The 27,265-nt window shown below is 43.1% G+C and overlaps 3 protein-coding genes across 5 annotated transcripts; 2 read left to right on the forward strand and 1 right to left on the reverse strand.

Annotated features, from left to right (window-relative positions):
* On the reverse strand, window positions 1-26,778 carry LOC135486827 (uncharacterized). Its single transcript, XM_064769931.1, has 21 exons — window positions 26,401-26,778; window positions 24,165-24,370; window positions 23,842-24,057; window positions 23,538-23,679; window positions 22,605-23,185; window positions 18,297-22,264; window positions 14,052-14,085; window positions 13,600-13,713; window positions 11,595-11,764; window positions 11,387-11,497; window positions 10,564-10,814; window positions 5,376-5,536; window positions 4,726-5,014; window positions 4,344-4,521; window positions 3,566-4,070; window positions 3,137-3,272; window positions 2,726-2,851; window positions 2,228-2,392; window positions 1,812-1,913; window positions 1,155-1,490; window positions 1-800 (listed from the first exon to the last, which is right to left on the reverse strand). The coding sequence occupies exons 1-21, from the start codon at window positions 26,507-26,509 to the stop codon at window positions 655-657; spliced, it is 8,046 nt and encodes a 2,681-aa protein (XP_064626001.1). The 5' UTR covers window positions 26,510-26,778; the 3' UTR covers window positions 1-654.
* Window positions 6,312-9,821, forward strand: LOC135485963 (potassium/sodium hyperpolarization-activated cyclic nucleotide-gated channel 3-like). Its single transcript, XM_064768396.1, has 3 exons — window positions 6,312-6,561; window positions 7,141-8,321; window positions 8,739-9,821. The coding sequence occupies exons 1-3, from the start codon at window positions 6,312-6,314 to the stop codon at window positions 9,819-9,821; spliced, it is 2,514 nt and encodes an 837-aa protein (XP_064624466.1).
* Window positions 14,463-17,442, forward strand: LOC135486716 (protein SLC31A2-like). 3 transcript variants are annotated; one of them, XM_064769776.1, is made up of 6 exons: window positions 14,463-14,731; window positions 14,834-14,937; window positions 15,457-15,520; window positions 15,809-15,914; window positions 16,310-16,391; window positions 16,518-17,442. In XM_064769776.1, exons 2-6 carry the CDS (start codon window positions 14,926-14,928, stop codon window positions 16,722-16,724), a joined length of 471 nt encoding a protein of 156 aa, XP_064625846.1. In that variant the 5' UTR covers window positions 14,463-14,731; window positions 14,834-14,925; the 3' UTR covers window positions 16,725-17,442. The 3 variants fall into 3 exon arrangements, with proteins under 3 accessions (XP_064625846.1, XP_064625847.1, XP_064625848.1); XM_064769777.1 differs by having other exon boundaries at window positions 14,463-14,614; XM_064769778.1 differs by lacking the exon at window positions 16,310-16,391 and having other exon boundaries at window positions 14,465-14,731.
* Window positions 26,779-27,265: the final 487 nt, after the last annotated feature.

The following is a 27,265-nucleotide window of genomic DNA, read 5'->3' on the forward strand; positions in this document are numbered from 1 at the left end:
TAGCACAAGATGTATTTATTATTCACAAACTTTTCGTTATAAAGGTATGTACATGTATAGTGTTGTATGTTGCGAAAATAACGAAAAAGCCATGCACAGTATTCAAGTAAAACTTCTAGTCCGTTTTCTCTAACATCCTGAGCCCAGTGGCGCTCTATTTATTGGCTGTAGCGTGTTTGACTCTGCGGATTCCAATGCAATGTTCGTAGGTTCGAACCACTGGCACTATCTGCATGGTCTGTCTCATTCAGTCCAGCCTCAATTACATAATACATTTGGAAGATAGTCAATTCCTAGAGTGCTGTCCGATCGCCTAAGGGCGTCTGAGGCTATTACATGTATTTGGCGGACGTTTGGTTCATCACAGGTCATGCTTGCTTATATTGTTGTTAAGCACCTTGATAAAACTCTGGTCAATGGTAAACGCCACATAAAATCTATCATATATATATAATTAAGTACCCGGGATTGAGGGTAACCGATGTACAATCTCTTCCGCGGATGTCTGCACTCTGCATTCTCAACCAGACGTAACGAAAGTCAGTCTTCAGAGACAAAGGCTCTTGTCGCTCCTTCATCATATACGTCATATTGAAAGCCCCTATATACGAGGATGGGCAATAGAAGAGTTCCATCGCTTTGTCCTAGATAAAATTAGACCCGAGCATAAAGTTTGCATGTCCTTTGCTGGCCGCTGATGTCTTCAACTCTCATGGCCCCCTGGTTTCCAGTCCCTGGTGTTAGTCCTGCCGACCTAGTGTTCAGGCCCGTGCTACTCATGGTCGCTAGGACAAAATTTCCTGAAAGAAGAATATTGTTGTTAAGAGGTTCCAGCTACATCAAACATCCATCAATATATACAATTTACACGGTACATTTAAATGGTTTCAAAGAAATATAAACAAGACATATCAGGCCTAGATAATTTTAATCAAAATTTGCTTGCCCTTCAGACGAAAGGTTTTACTTTACACCCTGTATATACCTTTGCATGAACAACTCGATTATTTGAATTGGTTACGTGTTTTCTCTGAAAAGAGAAATGTATTTAAAACGTTCCCCACGCCAGTTATTTAAAATTTCTTGGCCTCGTTTTGTAAATAGAATAAAATAAATTGAAAATGTGTTTTCATCAATCAACACAACCAACATACTTAATAATCCACTGAGACCAACTCTGGATCGCCGACGCCAGTTGATTTTGAGAACGAGGTAGTGGTCGTTGTTCCGCTGCTTCCTGACGATGTCCAGGGAAATACAATTAGAAAGAGAATGCTTTGGTACGGTAATAGTGTTGGTATCCACCATGCTAATCATCTGATCAGACTGGGCGTTTTCCCATGTGAAGATCTGGATTTGCGAAGCGAAGTTGTTCGAAATCGTTTGGCTGTCGATGACCAGTTCCTCACCAGTGGCTTCATTGCGAATGATGATATGTTTCAGTCCAACAAATCCGTTAGAATCTTCAAATTCGCCCAGGATGACGGTCTCTGAAAATACACACAAGTTATTGGAATGTCACCCACAAGTTGCTGCCCTACACTGACAGAATAGTTGTCAGCGTTCCGGTGATATTGTCGAATTGCATAAGAAATATAGTGAGCAACGGTAAGGTATAACGATCGATTAAAACGAACATGACAACCGAAACAAAGACCTCTGAAACCAAGTCCTCCGTTTCTAGTGTTGAGCGGGATCGGATAATAACGGTAAGAGAAATGAGACTACATCATCCTATAAGATGGAACAAGGTCCTCTTAGTTCTGAACATGTCGGATTGTCTATATAATCCCTTTTTGTTATAAACTTACGCTTCTTCGAATCTCTGAATAAGGTGTGCATTTTCCCCGCAGTGATGGGCCAATTAATACAGAAATATCTACCGGTCACCTCAACCATTAAACTAGGTGAACCTGTTAAAAAGAAAACAATAATTTTAGTCGTCTGCTCGGTGTTTCCTTTTGCATTCAAGGTAATAATGGCGTCCATGCTGGAAAGTCACTGAACATCATTGCATTCTCGCAGTGTAACAGGACGGTAGGTAGTCTCCGCAATAGATTCGTACTCACTTAGAGATAAAACAACAAAAATGTCTATCGTCTGAAGTTAAACAGTTTCAATTAAAAAGGTTGAATGGAATAATGTAACCATGTCTCAAAGATTCTCATCAAGATATGCATCAAACATATCGTTATAATGAAAAAGAGGTCAGACCTTATGAACGTACCTCCCATAATGGTAACCCTGGTTGTAGGAACCCTTGGTTTAGGTTTTGCGGTAGTCGTTGGTACTGTTGTGGTCGTAGCAGGTGTAGTGGTAGTGGTGGTCAGGAAGGACATCATCGTTGCTACCAGCATAGGCATGTACGTAGGCGCCGGTCTTCCACCATAGGCTGTAAAAAATGAATTATGCCCTACTTTAAACTAGTATAACTCAGACAGTCAGAGGGTTCTGGATCGGTAATCAGACACGAACTTCCGGTTATCCTTTGGGATCGTGTGCAAAAAGAACATCGTAAAGTCTCGGAAATCATCTAAAATCAAAATTTTAAAAGGAGGGGATCGATCATGGAATGAATTATTATCATAAGTTAAATCGAAATAGCGAAAAACTATCTAACACCTGTCCAAGATGACCCAGCACACATAACGTGTACTACATCTAGGCCTAATACCTTTATAATTATTATTCAAACTCCATAAAAATGATTTTCAATGTGACTTACGATAGGAAGCGTATTTCCTCCGAGGAATCGGGAGGCCGAGGGCAGGTGCGCCAGCCCCGTAACCACCATAAGCTGAATTCGGAACTGCATAACTGGATCTACCACTCGAACCCCCATAACCTGAAGCTGCAATACGATATAAAAAATCGAGTAAATATATTATATTCCCAAAATATACAACAGAGTGATACAGGGTATGCTAAACATTTGAAAGGGATGATAAACTAAATGAGGTTTTTCGCGGACGTTTTTGTTGTTGTCGTCGATTGCGCCAATAACCTCGATTCGCGAAAAAAAATCGTGGAAATGATTTGTTACGGCATTCCAAAAAAATCGTAATCCGTGAAAATACTGATGAATGTGAAAAAATCCTACTTTTAGGAGTTGTCTGTTAGGATGATTGGTACTTACAAGACGAATATCGACTTGGTCTTAGGTCTGCAGCTTCTTCTACAGCTTCCACTTCCTCATCCTCTGTGTCTGTTCGCGTTGCATTCTGGTCAGGTTTCTTCACGATCATGGATGTCAAAGGTGTCACAAATGAATACTGCATTCAAAGAAAAAAATGTAAACTTCTCTTCCTGGAAAGGCTGACCTGCGGCAACGATAACAATTGTCACACCTTTCGGGCATTGTGGCTTCATGTCCACCTCCACTTGACTGATATTTGGACAAACGTGGCCCCTTGGCCACCTTTACTCCTTTTTCAATGTTGTTTACCAGTTCGTTTCGCCCCTCAATTTCACCAGCCCGAAAAAGTAGTTATTCAGTCTATTCCAGTATACTGTATGTATTATCAACTTGAATCACCAAACTGGTGAATATACAGCCAAGTCCTACCTTCAGTGAAAGCCGTAGAGCCTCGGCCTTCATCTCCTTCTTGTTGGTCTCATTCGTCGCACATTGCATTTTATCTAACATCTCCTTGATGGTCAGGTAGGCCCACAGCTTCTCCGTCGAGGCACGGATACCAGTCTTGCTCCTGACATCCAACTCCTTTTCAATTATTATTGAGTTCCCGTTGGACTTCCCTTGAACTACCGCCCTAAATCGTGGACCAGATTCGACCCTCGGGGTGTACGTTCCGCAGATCACAATCTCCGACCCGTTGAAATAGTTTGGGAAGACCCGTCGCGTCACTTTGGTCGTGTTATCAATGTCCAAGTAGTCGACGTTGACGTCTGTTAGAAGTGGTGCACAGATCTCCTTGTAGAAGTCCTGTAGCTGGAGAGTGGCGTCGGAATCTGCGTAGATCTTTCGGGCGATTCCGCTGTTCTGTAGAGAGATTTTGCGGAGGAAGCCGAAGTCGACGCCCTCGCCGAAACCGAGACTGAAGATTGAGTATCTGCAGAAAAGATAATTGCGTTGTATACACGAAAGAAATGTTTTAAATCCGACACGGACTTTTACCATCGTGGCAGCCTTCAATGCCCCCTCCCCCCCCCCCCCCCACACACACAAGGTATGGTTCTAAAACACCCATGACCTTCAATTCCTCAAAGATTAAAAGCACATAACAGAATGCTGAAAACTACTAGCTGCAGAGTGGAAGGTGACTGTCGACAGTTTGGAAACAATGCCCTTGATAACTATGTTGCTCCTATAAACACATGCTTACCTGTCCTCGTTGGCGGTCCTGACGTTTTCCAGAATCCTGTCAATGTTGGTCACACCAGAGGTTGGGTCACCATCGGTCAGGAAAACGATGATAGAAGACGGGTTCATCGCCTTCTCATCATTTCGCATATCGTCAAGGAACCCGATGGCGTCGATGAGTGCACTATTGATATTAGTTGCTGAAATAGGCGAAAAATGGATGACAGGTCACCGTCCTTGACACCAACATACATATCCGACCGATCTAGTCCATCGTTTTCTGAAAGATTTTAGGCGCTGATAGCTCATGAGCCATTAGCGCAGTCGACGTTTACTGGTTAAGGTAGAGATCTAGAACTTTATCATTCAGACCGTAGAATGATTCCAAACAAACCAGCACTTACAGCCTCTAGTTTCCATATTCAACACGTAGCTCTTTGCAGCATCAATGTTTTCTTCTGTCGCCTCGAGGAGGTTGGTCTTGTTCCAGAACTCTATCTGGCTATCAAAGAGAATGATGTTGAAGAGGTCACCGGGTTGAAGGTCATCCAGAATAACCTTCATGGCGTCCTTGACCTGTTGAATCTTCCTGCCCGACATCGAGCCGCTTATGTCAAGAATGAATATGACGTTTTTCTTGACCGGCTGCAGACCAGTTGGGGCGAAGAAATGAACGAAGTAGCCGTCAACGACCTTGAAAACGAATAAAGGAAAAAAATGCAATTTCTCTTATGCAAGGCTTATGCAAGGCTTATGCAAGGCTTATCAATGTTTATCTTTTCTTTTTCTTATTTCATCAATTTTTATGGGTCAATCATCGACACAAGTTCTAGATTTAATCCGGAACCTTTTTCGTACAACTTTTATTCAAACATTGCTAGATTAGATATATACATTTATAGCCTAAAAACGGGCGCCATTACATTCAAGCCATGGCCATAGATGAAGCAGCATTTTTAGAAAAGTGGAGGACAATATCTGATCGTGTATGGCGAGCATTTACGTTGGAAAGGGCTCCTTTAAAAGCATAGGAAAGGTTCTTTTCAACACTAACCTGAATGTCCCCGCCATCAAAGTCCCTGGCTACGTCATATTGTACGATGAATTGTCCAGTGAGTCCATTCTCATTGATCACATTCTGCTGATCGATCGATGGGTAATAGCTGATGTGGGCGCTCGTTGGCGACGATTTATCAACAACGGCGATGGGATTGTCTGGAAGAATAATACACAGAATAGTTTTAAATACTCTGCTAAAGCCTTTATTTCTGTGCAATACTGTAAAAAAATAAACCACATAGCGTCGAGGTTTGATGGCTTGTCAGCCAGATAGGGTTGCTTTCTTTAAATCAGCATTCGTGAAAGCTTTGTAGCATAGAATGGGTCATCAAATATCCATCGACCGCAAACTACCAGGGCCCGGTTGTTAGAAAGCATGCTTTCAAACAATGACCCAGGCCAGCTGTTTCATGAACTACAGCCCAAATAAACTATTATTTTCTGAACTGCGCCTTATCCCTCATGGTAAACGAACCCTGCAGAGGAGAAAATACCAAATGCATTATTCGTAGTGTTACAAAAATTTACCACAGAATCCTACCAAAAATTAACTTTTACAAAGTGGCATGGTCACTTTTTGAAACAATGTTCCCAGTCAAGTATATAAATCTACATGTATTGTTTTGCAATGATCCCCAAAAATTATTCAAAAGAGATACCATTATCTCGGTAACACGCTTTTGAAAAATGACCAATAGAATAGATCATCAGCCGTAAAGATTTCCGAGCAAAACCTATAATAAAGACGTGTAATCCAACGCAAAACGTGTCACGCAAAGGAGCTTGCGAACCCGCGACGCGACGCTACATACATTGGAGGCTGGCGGTCATTAATTGTGTCGTGACGACCTTTGTTGGATGACGTTATGGTCCGAGAGAAAATGGCCGATTCGCACAATTCGTAATTTTCAAACGGGAGAACGGGGAAACGATGTCCCGATTCCCCACCCCGCAATGTGTTGGTCCGGGTGTGCTGGAGGTTGAGAATCTGCCTCCAGCCTATGACTTGGCGGTAAATAATTGCAGATCTTTCTCTGGTGGATTAAAAAGTTATTACCCGCATCATCTCGAAGACCGTGAATCACTGATGGCGGATGACGAGGCATCGGATTCGGTGGAACGTTCGGAAATGACTTCCTCAGACGGAAGTGTAAATTCTATGTTTATGAGCGACTTCATTGGTATGTAAGCCTATTCATATCATGCACATCACAATAGATAGCAGAAATAATCTTTCCCCTTTTATCCGAAAAGCCGTGTTTGATCACCAATGCCAATAGGCAATGGCAAAGACAAAGTGGTACTGGTAGGACCTCCAGTCTATTAGCTCGTGGGTTTGATTCTCGAATGCCATGATGAATCACTATTGCTTCGTCTTCGTGTCCTTGAGAGACACCTACATGTTATCCTTTATTGCCTATATGGTTCGCGAAAGCAGCGAGGTGGACAACGTTTAAAGCGCCGCGCAAACGAGCGATTCAAAACGCTGGTCGCCACGATTGCGGGCGCATGGGCCCGCCCTGGGTCGCACCATTTCCCCTGGGTATAGTCCAAGCGTCAAAGAGCATGAGCCTATGCCATTATTTTGATTGCATATTCATTATACATATATGATAGGGCCTTCATGTACAATGATAATGAGACTCTACCAGGCTCTACTCATAATCACTGTTATCACTGTTACTTTAGGATGTTGTCAATTTATAGTTTATCGTGCGGAAAATGTAATAATGTCGACCTCCGTCTTCTTGTTATTTTAGGAGATGCCACCTGGCCCATCGCAGTGAATGCCAGCGAAGACAAAGGTTCATCAAGCTTTCCCCGCGAAGCGCCATTGCACTCCGCGGCAAAGAACTCCAGTGATTCAGAGTACAACTCAAGTGCTGCTGATGTTACGTTAAGATCGTCTTCGCCTAACGTATCCCTTAGGTTCCCTAAACTTACCCGAAACGGTAATCGGGTCGGGTCGTTCAATACCTCTGCGGGATCCTCAATGACGTGCCCAACGATGGGCCCCGCTATCACAATTTCCGTGGACGAAAAGGCAGACTCCCATATCAGTGCACGTCTTAGCCACGATAGCAAAAAGGAAGGGCAGGTGCGTTTCAAAGAAACGGACCAGAACGATTCTGCTCACAGTATCCTGCTGGATCCTGCGTTTTTTGGAAGGCAGACATCGACAATTGTGGTCAGTTCAGCTGTACAAGTTAGGGACCAAATTGTGTCATTCTTTCAACCTGCGGACAATAAATTGGCGCTGAAACTCTTCGGTAACAAGAGCGCACTCTTGAAGGAAAAACGGCGACAGCAAGCAGTCGGCAACTGGGTCATTCACCCATGCAGTAACTTCCGGTTTTACTGGGATTTCTTCATGCTCCTGGTGCTTATTACCAACCTCATTACTCTACCTATAGCAATCTCCTTCTTCAACGACGACCTCAGCATTCACTGGATAGTCTTCAATTGTATATCTGACACAGTCTTCCTCGTAGACATTATCATCAACTTCCGCACCGGGGTCATCATGAACGATATTGGAGACGAGATTCTACTAGACCCGAAACAAATAGCAGTGCAATATTTAAAAACATGGTTTGTTTTGGACTTGATCAGTTCCATCCCTATGGATTACATATTCCTGATGATAGACGCTGACAACAGCGCACCGGACGTCACTCAGCTGATCCATGCTGGTCGAGCCTTTCGTATGCTAAGGCTAGCCAAGCTTCTCAGTCTACTCCGTCTATTGAGGTTGTCGAGATTGGTGAGATACGTCGGCCAGGCGGAAGCATTCTTCAACTTTGCTGGCATGTTCATCCGTATTTTCAACCTGATCGGCTTTATGTTGCTTATAAGCCACTGGAGTGGCTGCCTTCAGTTCCTGGTTCCGATGCTAGAAGACTTCCCCCCAAACTCATGGATAGCGATCAATGAATTACAGGTAAGAAACAGAGGAAGGTGACGTGATGACGTCAAGTCACGTGCTATTATACGATATTGTCAACGGTGGTTGCATACTATTCAACTTATCAGTCTCTGATGTAACCACAGTACATCACGTGACCTTGGTTAGAAAGCCAAAACCTTTTACGTACACCGCAATACGTCGTATTCTACTGAAGATGGACTCGATTCGCATGCTACAGTAAAATAGTTCATTCTGACTAAAAATCAGTGACCTGATAATATCAGGCCACTTGTCAAAGTTTTTTAAACTTTAAAAGGAAATAAAACCTGCTGTAGTCGTCCAATTGTTCTAAAGAAAACTCTTCTTGTTCACGCCCTATGCAACGAGGCATAGGATATTGAAGCATAGGATACATGTACATGTACACATGCCAAACTCGTTTCGTTTCAGAACGCCCCTTGGTGGCAACAGTACACATGGGCTTTGTTTAAAGCCCTCTCTCACATGTTATGCATTGGATATGGTCGCTTTCCTCCCCAAAGCATCACTGATGTCTGGCTAACCATGGTTAGCATGCTAATTGGAGCAATATGCTATGCACTCTTCGTCGGTCATGCGACAACACTGATCCAGTCATTCGACACATCGAAAAGGCTTTATCGTGATAAGATCAAACAAGTCGAGGAATATATGTCCTACAGGAAATTTCCACCAGATCTGCGCCAGAAGATCACTGACTACTTTGAGTATCGCTACCAGGGTAAAATGTTCGATGAAGAGAACATCATGAAGGAACTTTCCGAGTGTCTTAGAGAGCACATCGTCAACTTTAACTGCCGACCACTTGTTGCTGCTGTTCCGTTTTTCACGCATGCTGATCCTAACTTTGTGTCAGAGGTCGTCTCCAAACTCAAATACAAAGTATTCCAACCGGGTGATATCATTATCAAGGAAGGCACCATCGGTACGAAAATGTACTTTATACAGGAAGGCATTGTGGATATCATCACCAAGGAGGGGGATGTCGCTACTAGTCTATCGGATGGATCATACTTCGGCGAAATCTGCCTTCTCACAAATGCGAAACGGGTAGCGAGCGTCAAGGCAGAGACGTACTGCAATATGTTCTCCTTAGCTGCAGAGCATTTCAATGCAGTTTTGAAGCACTACCCAGTAATGCGACGAACGATGGAGACAGTTGCAGCAGAAAGACTGACCAAAATAGGGAGAGATCCCAACATATTCAGCCGCTCACCGGAAGACTCTGATGAGGAGGCCACGACTGGCTGGCCATTCAAAATCGTATCAATAGGGAACCTTGCTGTCGAAGGTGGGAAGAATGGCAAATTCGGACCAGACCAAAACTCGCAACGCACGAGTTCAAACACGTCTGGCATGACTTCGGCAAACGAGATGCAAGCCTCAAAAGATATCAATAGTAGTAGTGAGAAATGTGCAGATAGCAAACCTGTTGAAAACATGGATGATTCACCAGACACGTGTACGGTGGTACATGAAAACACAAAAGCTTAGAGCATTAATTGAACAACATTCAAAGAAGAAAAAACTATGTTTTCTGATGACGTTGGCCGATACCATAGTATCTGTCAGAAACATGAAGTCCGTTTCCCGACAGTCTTTCACTCGTCAATCAGAGAACTTTCAAGAATTCTTGGCACTGTTAGGAATGAACACCTCATATTCCCCCGGGTTGTCCCGATTTCATATGCCAGTATAGGCAGATCCGATGGGACCAGATAGAGTAAAAAATGTATATTTTTCTGTTTGTTATACCATATTTATCAGAAGAAATAAAAAATGATTTTGGACTGATGTTCAATGGGCTATTTTGAATGTCCATTAGACATCACACCAATCTTACCTGATGTGGTATGGTCATTGTTGTGGTTATACTAGAACATCCTGTGGATGTCTATTTATTAGACAAAAACTTATTACCTCTGACCATTAAAAGTTATAGATTTTTGGTCCAACAAGATGTCTATTACAGCAGTAGTTTGTGCCCCGAATGATAGCCATCCGTGTTTTGGATTTTTTGATCGATCCGTACATTGTTGCCGCTACAGCTTTTAAAAACAACACGGCAGTGTCTGACCGGATGATGAAAAATGACATGTGTAGTAAGAATAGCTTTTTGCTGGCAAAGTGAATTTCTCTGTACCAACACGAGAATTTGTTTCATAGAAATGGCGATCAAAAAACATATAATTTATTTGTATATTATTATTAATTATACAAATATTATTTGGCCTACCTTCAAGTGAGTTGATTGACTCCTCCACGTCTCTCTTCAACTCCGGCACCCTGATGGTCGTAATATTTCTCGACTCGTTGATAAAGACGTCCACTTTCAAGTCTGGGACGATTTGACCCGGATTGATATACATCACATTTTGGTACATGCCAAGAGTTCTCTGCAGGAGCTCCTGGTAGGTCAAGTTGAAGGTCACCTTCTGCTGCGGGGCAACGTTGACAGACACGTCGAATGTGTTGGCATCTCTTGTCCTGCAATAGTTGTGTATAACTCTCTGTAGTAGTGTATCTGGCATGTCTGGATATCGCAAGACAAATCATGAAGAAGGGCACACCAGTTCAAGCGCATCGTGAGCCTCTGACCAACACTCTGCACTAACGACCGAGTGCGATTGGAGGAGGATACGACTGACTCTGGATTTTCGAAGATGGTTAAAGCGTCGATTTTGAAAGAACTGTGTGCGCCAGCGGAGCTTATTACAGTACCGTTTGTTGCATGTGGTATTCCTTACAGGGAGAGTGCAGACAATACATGGCCTCAGTCACGAAGCCGATGATGATGATGATGATGATGATGATGATGATGATGATGATGATGATGACGACGGCGACGACGACGATGATGATGTGGTTGCATGCCGATTGATCGTCGCTGTGGGTAGGATTGATGTTCATCGCCGGTATAAGTCGGTATATTGTGGTTGTGGGTCAACGCATTCTACCATCACGAGATATTTCAAGCACAGGGCAGAACCTGCTGGGAACATTCTTTAACTTCCCCTTTAAATTGCCACCTAATTCATTTCACTTCAACTAATACCTACTTTGCTGCAACGTGTCCAACACTCTGCCCGCGTCTTTTTGCTTCGATGTACTCTTTTCTAGCCACTTCCTTGGCTTTTACTGTGCCATTGTAGACAATGTTCTCAATGGTCCTGAAATGATAACATCAGATATAAAAATTTAACTCTCAAAGGTGGGTCATTTAAAAAAATGAATAACCTTGCCTGCGATGCGGTCGGTGATACATACATTGAGAACTCCGTAATGAAGGCAGACTTGGGTAGTTCGATCGTAAAGACAGCTTCGCGAGACTTCCTCGCCTTGTTCGCCAACAGGCTGGCAACCTTCGTGGTGGCAAAACGATAGGCCACATCAGTCTTGATGTAAAGGTAACGAATGTCAGGTCCCGCGGATACATCCTGAAAAGAAAAGACATCATTTGTTTGTCTGAATCGGTCATATGCTACATGTAATTCATTTACGTGACGCTCGTATATTATCTTCTATATTTCAGCTTTACGAGAAATCGGAGATTTTTTGAAAGAAGGCGATAAAGTACATTCACATACTTCTTAATATTTCGTCGTTCGTATCTTTGTAAGGCTTGCGAAATTCCCCTATGAGGAGTCGTATTCCCAAGTCGTGGTGATGGCCTACGACTTGGCTAATTTTATGTCCATCTTATGTACAGGTTATGTGTGGAATCGAAAATATTATTGTATAGATGCAGGTGGAATATCTAATAAATAGATGAAAAACCTTCGCCAATGAAATTAAATCGAATATATCTATACATGACAAAAAATAACCTCTGAGATGAAGTAAAAGTGGGAGTCAGAAGGGTCCACAACCTATAGCTATTTTACAGATAGTCGACCTCCACAATTTAGTCGAATCATGGTGCCAAGTCGTTTTTTGTCGATTCGAATATGACTACGATCAGCAGTGACAGACACAGGAAGAGGCTGAATTTCGAACCAAATCAGGGCCAAATCAGCATGACAAGTTTGTTTGCTGCTAAGACATTTCTGGTTCATCAGTACAAAGCAAATAAAATTTAAATGGTTATGGCCTAGAATATCAGTTAATTTAGTGATAGTAGGTCGAGCCTTAGGAAATGACACTTTTCCGATCGAAATTGTATCAACTCATAATTATTACCCAATGTCACCTTATCTACAGTTGGCATCAAACTTTATGTCGGTTTTGTATTACATTAGTTGTATTCCGGGTTAGTTGGTAATAAAGTTGGAAGTTGAGAATGGAACCCACTAAACATACGTTATTTATAGATGTTGACAATTCAAAAGCCTGTGCCATTCGTTAAATTTTTTAAATTGCTTATTGAAATTGAAAATGTTCAGTGGCCCGTTTTCAACATTGACATTGTGTAGACAGATACGTGTATACAAATACTACAAATACCAAGTTTCAGCGAATTTGCATACACTACGGCATTTCGAATAAATACGCAGTCGAGTCCATGCCACCATGCCATAGACCTTAAAAACTTTCAGAAGTATATACAGTTTGCTAATGAAACAAGGGATGAAGTAAAATATTAAAGTAAAATACCGCTCACTCCTTAACCGGAATCGTTTGGATTGCTGCTCATACATCGATGGATACACAAGTAGGGCGTGCGATTCAGGTGACCAGTGAGGTACTGCATCCAGCACCGGTGTGACAGCGGATATAGTCCCCCTGGAGTCAAGGTCCGGTAGCATTGTATTTGATCAATTAAGCAGCATGATCTATTGTACCGCTAACCCTAACCAAAACATTTAGCAATGCGGGCTATTGTTACACGGACTATCAGCCCTAGGACTACTATCCCTTGCACACCTGACAAAACATTGAACGGATTGACTTTAGACAGATTTTCAATGAACAATAGCGGAAACCTAAAAAGAATACCACCAAAACTACTACATTGAGGAAGGCCGAATCTATTTAAAAAAGCCTACCGCAGCGGTAAAAAAGGCCCGTAGCTTTTTTACCCTGTAACTCTCTTACTGAACCTTTTTTACTGTAGCCTTTTACTGTATAACCTTTTTTTACTGTAGCCTTTTACTGTATAACCTTTTTTACTGTGTCCTTTTAAAAAACTTACCACGGAGGTCAGATAATTATATGTCTAGAATTTATAAAGACTATTCTATAGTATGGATTACAATCATGATAAATAAAACTCTCATTTATACTCAACTGGAGCTATGTAGTAGTAAATTAAAAAAATATGCAAAACACTCACTCTTTTCTTGCGGAAGAGAAACCGGTCAGCAAGGATGCTATGGGCCTGGGCAGCCCCGAGCGCGAACACTACAAATATCGACATGCGCAGCCACATCCTAATTCGATCGCGTGTCTGGGTAAAATGATTATTATTGAGTATTATAGGCCAACGATATGAACGAAGGCGCGCATTACGTCATGACACTTACCGGACCTTGATAAGCTACTCGTGAATTGACATTTGATAAGACGTCTCTTCAGAGAACCTTCCTGTTTGTCATATCGTAGAGTGATTAGTTGAGATTAGTTTAAATTAATTACGGTTTATATTACATTCCGTGACAGACACTTCAATACAAACTTTCCTTGTTTTCATGATTTCTTCTGGTTGACTGAGGTGTTTATTACCAACACAGCGTTGGGCAACATAGTTTAGTAGACACCAATAGAAACGTTCGAGACATACATTACGTCCTTTCTGTTCACGGGACTAGAGAAATTACTCCTGAAATCAGAGTTGATAAGGCATCTTCTCGGAAGGCTTTCGTGTTTGACACATCACATCACCGAGTCTTGTCCGATATATAATAGGCCAAACCGGCAGATCGATTTCAAATACCTGTGATGAGATTTCCGAGATTTCTACGGATCTCATTCACTGTGTTAATTCAAGCTATTGAGCGATTCCGCTATCACAGTGAGCTCTCATAAACATTGCCGCCCATAATTCATTTAAATGAATTGCATATCACTACCACTATCACCTACATTCAAAAGTCGCCCGTCTTATGCTAGCTATGTAGGGCAAATGTATGAAAGGTTCTGTGGGTTAATTATGGCTTGACCGAGTAAAGGATTACTATTTGAACGTCAAATGTTTGTACATGATTTCGACTTGGCGATATAACATGCATATGTAATGGAACAGGCCTAACTAGGCCACCATTTTGATCATGTTCATGTCGGGTTATTCGGCTCCTTAGCTTAGTAGACAGCCCACCCGCTTCTGCTTCTACATGTAGTTCAACTTCTATGTAAGTGAACACTTCCACTGACTACAGCATAAACAAAAGACTCAGTCATAAACAAATGACTCAGTCATAAGCAAATGACTCAGTCATAAGCAAATGACTCAGTCATAAACAAATCAGGTAAGGTCGCCGATTTTTATTTCATTTACTCTGTTGTGTTACGATGCAGGAATTACCCGGCGTGTCGAATCAATTACATCCTCTTGGCTTTTGTTTGTCCAGGAGTTTTCCCAAGCGAGGCTGACTAAAACACGATCCAGTATATACAAAGAAGAAATCGCGGAATAGCTGGACAACAATATCGTCGAATTGACATGTCACACAAGGTAGGCAAAGTTGAGGGCCGAATTTTGGATAATACCAATCAAACACTGTAATGGGAAGGTACCCACCGCGTGTTATCACTCTCCGTAGCAGAGGATACGATTTTTGTCTTTCTTTTTTCACAGTTTTAACCTCTCCAGTACGGAGGATCTGCCATATTAAAAATCCTATTCCTACGCTACTGACACTTTGAGGTATCGAAATTGTTCATATTGACTAGTTGCTTCGTACCAATAAAATTTTCCGTTAATTTCCCATTATGTTGTGCGAACTATACCGACAATGCATTGCGGAGAGTAAATCGGCCCGAATCGACCGACGAAAGCTTCGAAGAGTGATGCGCCAATGGCATATCCATTATCAGCATCAGCATCATTATCATTACCGGCGTCGTAACCCTATTGGATTTTGCCGGAGGTATGGAGTCACGCCTGTATTCTCAGGTTTTGACTTTTACGAAGACCGCGTAGAGTGACCGAAGATGGCGTCAAAATTAACGCGTGTAATTGCTTGGTTTTTAGATAAACTTCCAACTTGAGCCGATCGAGCTACTCTTCAAAGGATGGAATGTGACGTCTGCGTCGGGTAAGCGTTCGTCAACAAAATACTTGAATCTCCCAATGCAATATTAGTGCAGTCTACATTCCAAAACTATGCCGAGTCCGGCTTTCCCAACAATCTCCCAATGAGAGGATAGGTAGCATTCGCTCCGCAGCAAAAGTGCGCTCAGTAAACGGTGCTAGTATCACCAGTAACCGCTACAAATGTCGAGGCTTGGAGATTGGTTGCCCAAGTTTAATATGGAGTGGAACAGCTAATCATTCTTATATCATATATACATACATGTTCATGTAGTTGTTTCCCCTTTTTCAGATATTGCTATTGCGGGTGTGACGGCAGCATTGCTCGCTGTTCTGCTCGAGGCTAGCAAGATGGTGATGATTAAATTCCTGATCATTTCGCCTAGTGCGACATTTAGGCAGGTCACGGATATTTATTGCATTTCAGACGGAATATAAGGATTGGTCGAGTAATTCATTCGTTGCATCGACTGAAAATTTGCAACTTTCTTCAAGCAGCAATTTGGAACTACTTGTCAGATATTGGCCAATCAGAAGAGAGCTGTCTTGCTCAGCTCGTTCGTGCTGACCACACGGTGTAATTTAGCACTGGGTTTTGATTGGTCAAAGGTCCTACACTGCACAAGAAAGTGGTGTGTAATTTTCCCAAGATGGCGCGCGCAAGGTATCATTTGCGGAGCAGACGACTCATTCAAAATCGGGGTGATCGATTTGTCTAAAGCAGCTGGTCTTGTGATGTTTCTCTCAGACGCCCATCCACAAATTAACCGGCCTTGGCTTTGCTTAACTTCAGTGACGGAGCCGAGCCTAATACCATTAGGCCCCACGGGTGGCGCTCATTCGCCATGCATGAGTCTTCACGTGACAGACTACATGTAAGTTGGTCGTCAGTATACGGTTCTCTGCATGAGAGTAATAAACAACGGAAGTGTTTACTGACGCAATATTTCGTTTCATTTCAATGCAGTAGTCTCAACATCTGTTTTTCACTTTCATTTCAGGTTGCGCGTGCTTTATCACGCAAGCCGGACGCTGTTTCACATGGTCCAGTTGGTGATTGGTTACCTCCTCATGCTCATGGTAATGACATTCAACTTCTGGATCATGCTGTCTGTAATCGCTGGCACCGGCGCTGGCTATCTCAGTTGCGCGTGGACTCTTCTAAATGTTCGACAGGAAATTCCTCAACAAGTGCGTGTAAAAAGTAGAACACCAAACCATGACAAACAATTAAACGACTTTAAAAAACAAGCAATACTGCTGCAGCTGGAATCCAGTTTCTGACGATAGGCTTTTTGTGTAGCTGAAAAGATTCGATGCCGAGACCTGTTGTAAATCCTTTTGGTCCATAGGTTCAAATTCTTCTTGGAATATGGTTCATTGAATACGGCCTGCCGCGGTGCAAGAAGGAGGAATGCCGAAGTAGGCCACACCGTAGTTTATGTGTACTTAGTTATTATTTCATATTGGGTGGGTATTCAATTTTAATCTTTTGGCAGTTTGTGAAATGCATCACCCCTGGCTATCGAACAATTGCTCTTCATTGTTTCATTGCGTTCTGAAGGCTTGTCGCCTTGTGTGTTACATCGCATGCATAGTGTAAACGAATACATGCACATGTACTTCAGTGCAGTTGTAGCCGGCGCTTTTCCGTATTTCCCATCGGGTATTAACGAGTGGCTTCACAGTCACATCGATGTGGGGTCGTTTCCTTAACCCGCTGTGACTACAAAATCTCCTTAAACTTCAGCCTCTGCACGTGCCATAGAAGGGAAAAGCACACGTTTAAAAAATACATTTATTTGGCTCTAATACTTCTAAATTTTGACGAAAGTTGCGAGTAAACACAATTTTAAATCAGATTTTATTGTTAAGGATGCCAACATTTTCAGATACGTTTCACAGATGCTCATTATATGTATAGTCATTGCAAATAGCAATTTTTTAAATAAAATTTTGAAATAGTAATCGATCTTACCACATGTAACAGATAAACTCCCAAGTAAGGACAGCAACATGACTGCCTTTCCCTTTCTTAGGGTGAAACTTAAAAAGGACATCTACGAGATTGATGCAAGCTTGTACGGACGGAACTATATAACACTTCACATGGACATACATAATCATTTTGACATATCAATTTTGACAAATAATTTAGCATATTACTGCAAATATGTTCACAACAAAATGAAAGGTTTTTATCACAGTCAGGTTTCCGCGTTGAACGCATGAATTTAGCAAAATGGATAAACTATAAATTAAGTAAGCTTACATCTACGCATGTATAATACAAGGTTAAAATCCAACGGAGGATTTGATAATTAGCACGACTATTTCGTCCAACTCTTATAACCTTTGTCTTTTAAGTTACCTACTTTTTTAAACCTTGCACGTATATGGCCAAAAAGGTTCATTAGCTTGGTGTTTTAGATTGATAAAATAACTTTTATCAAAGAAGGTGGCAAGGAAAAAAGAAAGCATAATTCTCCTGGTCAATGGCATCCCGACTCCCAGGAAGGATTTGTATCCCTTAATGCTTCCTTCCAACCTCAGGGCACAGCTACATGGCTAAGGGATCAACATGGCTCAGTGGGTGACAGAGTATTTTGACGAAACATTTCTTAATAGCTACACCGTCTAGAACGTCCTCAGAAAAACTACTTAGAATAATTTATTTACATTATACGTAGAGATGCGCCTCACGGAAGCCGTATGCTCATAATACTGCTCCCTGCCACTAGTCATTGAAACTAATATTGCTACCCCCAATGCTACTTCACATAACACTGCAAACTGAAGTTTTCGGATTGAGATACAGAAGAGTGTCAGACTTTGGGCGAATTCTCGGGACCGGCTTAACTTTGCGTAGAAGTTCTTTATCGACGATTCCGAGGCTGATTCCTGATGTTGGTCTCGAATACGGAGGGTCACTTGCCGTATCTACTTTATCCCACGATCTGCTGGAAGCACGGCCATCAGATAATGGAAATCGACGTCTCGCTATTTGCTTCATAATGGCCGACTTCTGCTCCCGTTGTTCGTCTATGATCACGTGAGAAACTACGCGACCGTCAGCGCAGCCAATGACAATGGTGTGTTCATCATGACCGATGGTGACGCACGTGATATCTCCTTGAATGTTGCACCTGGCTATCTCCGCACAGTCATCGATACGAAGCGCATACACCTCTCGTTTGTCATGGAAGATTGCCACAGTCCCACCAAGCGTCAGCCCAATCGGCTGCTTCCCTTCTGGGTGCAGCTGATTCAAGAAGAACCCCGTTTCGATGTCGTAGATGTTGGATTCCTTATCGAGGCAGATCCGCATGTCTTTGCTGAAGAGTAACGAGCTGTCAATAGGTGTGCTGGGTGAGAGGAAGCTGTCGCAAACATGAGCCACAGTCTCTGTTTCCAAGTCCATTAGGAGGAGCCCTTTGCAGTATCCAGAACCTACGTTCATCATCCCATTCTCTACCTTCTCTTGTGTATCGTAAAGGATTATCAAGATGGTTGGTTTGTAGTAGCAGGGTCTGGCGTCTAAGATTCTCTTGACATTGACAAACGTCTGAAGGTGATCAGGCGATATCGTAATGGCGTCCATGGTGTGTGAATAATCCTTGCATAACTTGAAGACAGAGATGATTTTGCTGTCGAAAACTCCCCCGCCATCGGCTTCAGTCAGAATGACCAGGCGTTGGTCGTCAGGCGACAGGAAAGGCCGACCAAGCGCCCTATTCGCGGTGTTGGTGTAGTTGATCTCCCGAACTGTGTCCTCGTCTAAGCAAAGCTTCTTTATAAAGGTTGGTTGGTGTCCCTCGGTGTTGTGGTTATACATAACGTAGATAGAGTCGCCATTGAACGTGCTGACCCCAAAGGCGGGCTCGCTGCCGAATTCGTACACTAACCTGCGCTCTGGGACGTACCATACTTTGTTGGTGACATTCGGCTTCCTTGTATCTGTTGCAACGAATGCGTACTGTCCGTCCGGGGTGATGGAGAGGTTCGTCACGACGCCATCATGAGTCAGAAGATCTGTCAACGTCCCCGTGTTCATGTCAATCACACCGACTTCATCACTGTTGCGGCAGCGAACGAAACTAGTCTTATCATCCTTGGTGACTTGGACTTCCACTATGTCTCGTGTGAGCTTGTCTAGTATACCGATGTCGTACATGGCGTCTTCGACATTCCAAACATGAATTGCTGGATGCTGGTCGAGATAGCTAATGATTTGAGAGTTGTGCTTATTGACAATAATGCGTTTGATGACGCCCACGGGGGCCTGGAGTGTTGTCGCAAGCTGTCCTCCACTGACGTGCCAGATGTAGACGTTGCGGAAGATAGAGCCAATGAGGTATTTGTTGTCGCGAGAGAAGGCTGCATGAGTGAAGCACATGTCAACGCTATGAGACTGAGGTAGTCGGAACTCCTTGGGAATATCGTGCGGGCGCTGACACCGGACTACCACCTTCTCTCCTCGAATGTCGTAGGCGAGAATATTGTTAGTCCCCCGCACCATCAGGTACTTGTCCTCATTTGATACCTCGATGTGAGACACCCGATCCATGGGCATAGAATGATCCAAGACTATTCTGTAAGACATCTCCACGCAGCCATTCTTTAGATGCATTACGGTCACCTTGTTCTCGACGCCGTCTATCCAGAACCCCCGACTCCCGTCACTGGTGAACACGATCATCATGGGTTTCTTCTCATACCTAGCACTACCAACGTGTTCTAATGTTTGCAGATTATACGACAGAATGTTCGGGCCGGCGTTACAGACAACGAACATGTTATCTGGCATGATTTCACAAACATTTCCTTTGGACTCAAGTCCAACAATATGCAGGAATTTACAGGTTTTCAAATCAGCTATGCACACGAAACTCGTCTCAGCTGAGACAAGCAGACATATGTAATCATTTGAAATGCTGATCTTTTCGAGCGTATACTTCTCCCGAGGGGTGAGGGAAATGTGGTTGGCAGGGATGAGCTGCCCGATGAACTTTCCACTCTCTGCGTCATGTATCTTGACCGCCATTCTGGTCACGTGGTCAACCAGGACGAAGTATTTCCCGTCAGGAGTGACGTGAAGGTCTCCGACGGATACAGGGATGTCAGTTTTGTGCTCTCCGGTTGCGAGGTCGAACACCCGCACAATTGATCTGTCTATCTTTTTACACATGAGGTACCGCCCATCATTTGAGATGTGGAAGAAGTCCATTGCTGTCTCACAGTTAAGGGTAAACTGTAACGGACTTCCAGGTGTCTGGTGGTAGGGGTAGGCCGGGATCAAAGCGCTGTGCTTTAAACCTGTCTTGTCGCTCTGATTGATCAACTCACGAATCAGCTGATGGCTTTGGTAGTAGGACAGAAGACGGCCTACCAGTTCGGCAGCCATGTTGTTGATATTTGCCTCAATGATGGCTTGACCCGAACGCAAGGCCTCCTCGACCAGCTGGGCTTCAACGCTTGGGTTTAAGCTGAAATCCTGGAGTATATGCTGCAAGGATAGCGCTTTTGCTTTGTTGTAAAGCCACTCGTAGTTGAAAAGTACCAGCATGTTTAGCTCATCGAGTCTGCCAGAGAGATAGAGGTGGCGGGGGACCTGATCATACTTCCTTCGGTTGAATCCCCCAGAGATTCTGAAAGTGAGAGGCTGGGCTGGTACAAGGCGATCGGCCTCCGCTGCCGAGACCGGTAGTTTCTTCATTTCGATCAAAGTTTTTGGAATGAGGAACGGCTTCTTTTTGCCATGCCAATTTCCAAGGAAGTAGTCTGCCAGGTTGAAATGAATGTTCTTCTTTAGAGACTCGTCAGATAAGTACCGCTTTGTAGCAATATCTCTTATGAGGGTGTGATTGAAATCACACAGTGTGACACCGTCCCTGTCTCGGATTGTCAGGAATGTTGATATGTCAGACTTTATCATCAGCCACAACATCGGTGGGCAGCGCCTGACCGGCGGATGCCATGTTTTATAGACCTCCGCTAACACGTCATCGTCAAGTGAGAGAAGGTCGACAATTTCACAATCACTCAGACCAGTATCCGCGGCGATCAAATAGGCCAAAGTTTTTTCAATGACAGCTTTGCCGTAATGCGCCTCGAGCAAATCGAACATATTCCCAGCACACTCCTCCATTGTTTTAAAGCATTGACCTTCAGAAGGTGCAAACCAAGATGGCCACGTTTTGGCTTCCGCGCAAATGAGCCGAGCGAATGTCGGAGAAGAACACGACTGGAACACGTAACCTAAGGTGTCCTGTTGTTCTTCACTCAGTGTCCTCTCATCGTTTTCTAACCAATCACTCACTAGACTTAAACAAGCGTCAGAAGAAAGTGGCAACACCTCCAAATAACTACAAGAGTCACTGTAAATTTCAGTTTGCAGACGATTCAGTAATCCATGAGTCTCTGGCAGTGTGCTCAGGATAATTTTCACATTCTCCTTTAAGGAAATCGGCAGCCACCCCATGAAATGGGCGTTGTCGTCTGGCGCTAGTCTTTCCAGTGAACTAAACATGATCACCAAGTTTTTGCTACTGGGAAACTGGTCTAGAAGTTCTTGGAAGCAGCTCTGAAGCCCTTTTGCGTTTTTCGGAAGTGTTGATGTCTCTTGGCTGAGGATGGTCATCAACTGCTGGCAGACGGTCAACAGGATGTCCCGGATGTTTGAACTGACTGTAGTCAGTCCAACAATGCGTGATATAACATGAGTATCATCTCCAAGCCAATCCAGTACCTGAAGAAAACATTTGCGTAAGTTATTATGTCACCGGGATACTTTCATGGATGCCGCAAGTTACAGGACAACTGATGTTGAAACCACGCTAGAATCATGAACATAGAGCACGCACTCACAACTCCGAGTCTTTTTCATCCATCATATTAGGTGGAATTACTGCTAAGGTAATATAGTCGTCTAGGATTATTGCTGACAACAGGCTTTATCAAAATCTAAAACTTGCCAATCAGCATTGACCATCAAGGAAAGAATTTAACCTGCCTGTTTACCCCTTTTAATTTGATAAGAGGTCTGCCCCCTTACTTCTGGTAGCGTAGCCAATGAAGTAATAGCTCACCTGCAAATGTGCTGCCGCCATCAGAGTCGCCTTTCCCACCCCCGCTTCTCCGAAAAGAGTCAATGGACTGCTGCTCTTTCCGCATAGGTACTCCTTGATATCGTCCAGTGTCGAGTCCCGCATGGAACAGTCGCTTGCTTTGGCTTTCATGACGCACAAATGGGCAGAGATCTCGTCGAGGAGTGCATCATCACAGCCCTTAGAGAGCCTGGCTGCGTGAATGTCTATAAGGTTGGTCATCTTCTCAAGGAAGCTCGTCGAGAACGCCGTCAAGTATTGCTCGTGCAGTTTAGGGTTTATTCCATTGTCAAACCGCCACAGCACACTTCTTTCTTCAACGCCATTCCCTTTTATCCATTGCGTTTTGATCTTTCTTTCTTTCAAGTCTCTTAATAGATTTTGGCACTCTAAGTCCTCTTCGATTTTCTCCTCCTTTTCGTTGTAGACGACTTCCATGAATTTCGAAGCCCTTTCGTGGTCCATGTAGTTCTTTAAGTCCTCTATGTTTCTGTAGAAGACGAGGCAGTTTTCACTTGGGTCACCTTGCTGCATCATGCAAAGCTGGACCTCGCGTTCAAGATCTGAAAAAGTCGAATAAGTAACAAGATATCAAATTGAAATCATAACTAAAGAAATCCAACAATGAGGATATGCTTCTTATTTGGACGTGATGTTTATAGTACGAATGCAAAACCACTTGGTTGAACCAAGTAGGGAAGAAGGAATGTTCTCACTGAGAGCTAATTCATCAGAAAAAGAGAAGCTTTATACGACCAAAAGGACGTGACAAGTGTGTGTGTGTGGGGGTGTGTTCCAGTTCGACATTTCTGAAAAACATAGCCTCAAGGAAAGTCCAGTTCTCTATCCACTTTCCATTTCAATCAAGGAATCAAAGCCATTAAGAGCGAGATAAGCCACTTTAAAACTATTTACCTGACATGACCAACTGGTGTCTACTGTAGTCATCCAGCTTGCCGTCAATGACACACAACTCCAGTCCCTTCTTCACGAGACGTTTCAGGACGACCTCGGTCTCCTCCCAACACTTCTTGGCTGTTTGCATCTCTACCGCGTCCTGAAAAATATATGGTTGTTCTGCATAGGAACCTAAGATATCGTCATGGGCGCAAAGTCAGGAGTAACCATGGCCAGTTGTTACGAATCTGAGCATCGTTTACTGAGTTACCATTAGTAGCAGTAGTAGAAGAAAGCTCATGGACGGGTTTTAGAGACAAACCTTGCTTATAAATCTAGGAAACCTGGAACTGATGGGCTGTAATCTATAGACAGGCGGGACAGCATTCTCATCTCGCCTATACCACTGGTCCAACAGACCCGCATCCCTCGTCTCACGACTTCTGTGGCGTCGCAACAATGTCTTCATATTTTCGTACAGGTCACTTCGAATTGCTGCAGGTAGGGGGCGTCTGCCATATTTCTGGCCGATCAGAGCCTGGACAGAGAAAACATAGCTTAAAGATCAGCTAAAATGATCAATATCTCGCAGATCAATACACCAATAGAAACAACATTTGGTCAAGAGAAATCAACGCAACTCACCACAAAGTACGGTCCCGGTGAACTACTGCAGCAATCTTGAAGTTGAGCAAGGCTTCTCTCTGTGAAGGAATGGTCATCAAAGGTCTCATCTTTGATCCCCCATCGCGGATCAACCACCTCGAACTCCAGCCCGTACTTCTCCCGACAGTATTCCCGCAGTTTTGGGTAGACATTTTCGACAAGAAGGTTTCTCTCCTGGAGCATATCTGGAAACGGTGTGGGAAGGGAGATGTTACAGATAAGACCTTCTTGCTGAATCGTGTCAATGTGATGGTCACAATTAGACTACACCAGTGTTGATCGTTGTGTGGTCAGGTATTGCAAGCCTACGTTTGCCTCTCATTTTTAACGCTACACATTACTCGTTTCCTCTCTTTACGAACAACAAATTCAATTTTTCGGATTACCAACTTCTCCCTTTAATTTCAAGTAGTTGATGATGCAGTGAGAGTTGAGTTGGCATACGATTATCGGAGTTGATGACAAAACAACTTGAAAGAATCCATTCAACGTGACCTAGCTTGTTAGAGAATATCTTTACGAAATTGACCTGGGTATAGGACAATCCCAGCTCGGTTACAATCAATGCGATTTCTGGGCGGGTCGTGTGTTTGTTGTTGAGCAGAGGGTACTAAACCGGAATGTTCATCATTTCAATTGATGGTTTTACAAGCTTGAGTGACACTGGTTTTAGAAAATTGATTCACGTTGCTTTCAAACTATCCAACCTGAAAGCTATGTCAATGGTTATAGTTGGCTTTGTTACAATCTCACGGCTAACTTGGCCTACAGTGTAGTGCCTCGATCAGCTAACTGTTAGTGTCAACATGCGGTGTACCCTGTGTAAGTACACATACCTACCATTTCATAGGCCTAGCTATACCCGATAAGAGCTCAGGCTATTATAAGTCATACATGTACAACTCATGCGGTTAAAGCCAAATATTCATTTTTTGGATTAGTATATTGGCCACCCCGGTGCTAGATTCCATAAATTTATCAAAGCAATTTGGTTTTACGATTGCTTTAGTTCATAAAGTTATGGAGACAAAAATAAAGTTTACGATAACATTGACATTACGAGCAGCATGCCGATCTTAGAAACTCGTATGAGCTTTAAAGCAGTTCATTCGTTGCAACGGACACACTTTTAATACTTTGTTCACGTAGTAGTCGTTGGTGACCTCTGGGTTTGTTGGCCAGGCTTCGTCGCCGCTAAATCTCACCACAATAAAGACCACTTGTAGGTTAAGGGCATTTTGCATTTATTGAAGTCATACAAATCATTCCAAAACCACGTCACGCCAAATCGATGGGACAGCGTGTACAACGCATCATTACACCCTTAACATATAATCAACAATAGCCTTAGTTGCTCTAAAGTGGAACACAACATTATGGATAAATATTATATTTGTGCTATAGCTATTTTCTTTAGGGTGAATGCATTAAGTATTATGAGTGGAACATGATTATCCCATCAGAGTGGTCACAAATAAAGGTCTTCACCATGTTTGAAGTGTTCAATTCGCTATTGATATGTTCACCGCCTTAAGGTTTCACATCAGATAAGCCCTTCCTCTTTAACATTGACTTAAAAATTCATAGTGTTCTAGCCTGCTGTGGTACTTGCGCTTGGTGATCGAACTACTAGCAGTAACTTATCGTTCAGTCGAAAGCCAAATGTACTATTTCAGGGAGAAGTAACCCATGGCTACTCCAAGTAATGGCGCGAACTGTCGCACAAACACCGCTGCGTAATAGCTTGATTATCGGGAAAATATCACACGATCACCTTTCGCAGAAGGAACTGCTACCTTTTAATAAGTAATGAACATGAAAAAACCTCGGCGGTTCAGTAGCAGATTGATAAACTAATTGATTTACGAGGAAGTTTGATTGGCGTCGTTCAGAAATGCTTTATATGCCGATTTATTACACCCGCTAATGCCGGTGGCTAGCAATATCAAAATAATGAATTGAAAGCGAAGGGTCATCATCACGGACATTATGAAAGTGAGAATGTAGGTACGAGAGTTTGACCGTTCCTGCATTCCATTAAAAGCAGCAGCAGTTGTAGAAAAAAGGTGTTCCGAATTTAGTACCATATTATATATACACGCTGGTGTCGTTATTTAAGTGCACAACGATATTTGAATCGTTCTGGCAACACTAGGAAACTCGATGCGTTCGCATGTTTTGTGAGCTGTGGTTGTTTATTTGCATAATGACTTACCAGTGGACGTCGAAGACAAAAACACCTTAATCACCCTAGAGGGTACCTCAGGAGTGGCATCCAAACTGAGCGTCCCTTTGACGAGGTGTGATCTATTTTCCGAATCCATGGTATCCGGAAGGTTGGACGCGTAAGCCTTGGTGGTTGCAAAAATTCCCAATGACAGCTAGCGCGAAATCGGCAAATCAGTGGTAAGTGAAGACATTCCAAGACGTGATCTCGTGCGACGGGTGAAATAGTCTGCCGTGTCGTGACGGTTCCAGTAGCAGTAAATAGATATATAAATATACTCCTCTTCGTGTAATACAGTAAACTAATCGGCCATACGTGTCTAGTATACCTTGCCTACGATCTATGATAACATATCACACGAACATATTCGTACGCCACCGGCGGCACGATTGTATCGAGTAACCAATGGCGACGACAAGCCGATCAGATCTCCGGACGCCAATCGGAATTTTCCGGAAAATCGAATCTGATTATCAATAGCACCGTTATCGTTTATAAAGTTGTATTGACCTGAAAGGCCTAGTATAATATATATTTATACGAGTAGGCTACTCGGCATAGAGTAAGCTATTATATTGGAACATGCTTGGATTAGCCATAGTTAAAACGATTATAAGGGCCTATACATAGTTGGGCAGTCTTCACGGCTCTGGTGGCCCGGCTTTTGTGTCACATGATAATTCCATGGCAGCTTTAATAAATCAATATGCCTATAAAACCTCATAAAAGGCTTTCTTGATATAAACCTGTCAGGATGATAATACTCCTGGGGTGACATAAAAAACGGCTTTGACACTTATACGGCATGGTAACTCCTTTAACGGGCACAGCACATCTTACATCTGTTGGTTTC

The sequence above is a fragment of the Lineus longissimus genome, chromosome 4 (genome assembly GCF_910592395.1).
Source record: "Lineus longissimus chromosome 4, tnLinLong1.2, whole genome shotgun sequence".
Classification (NCBI taxonomy): Eukaryota; Metazoa; Nemertea; class Pilidiophora; order Heteronemertea; family Lineidae; genus Lineus; species Lineus longissimus.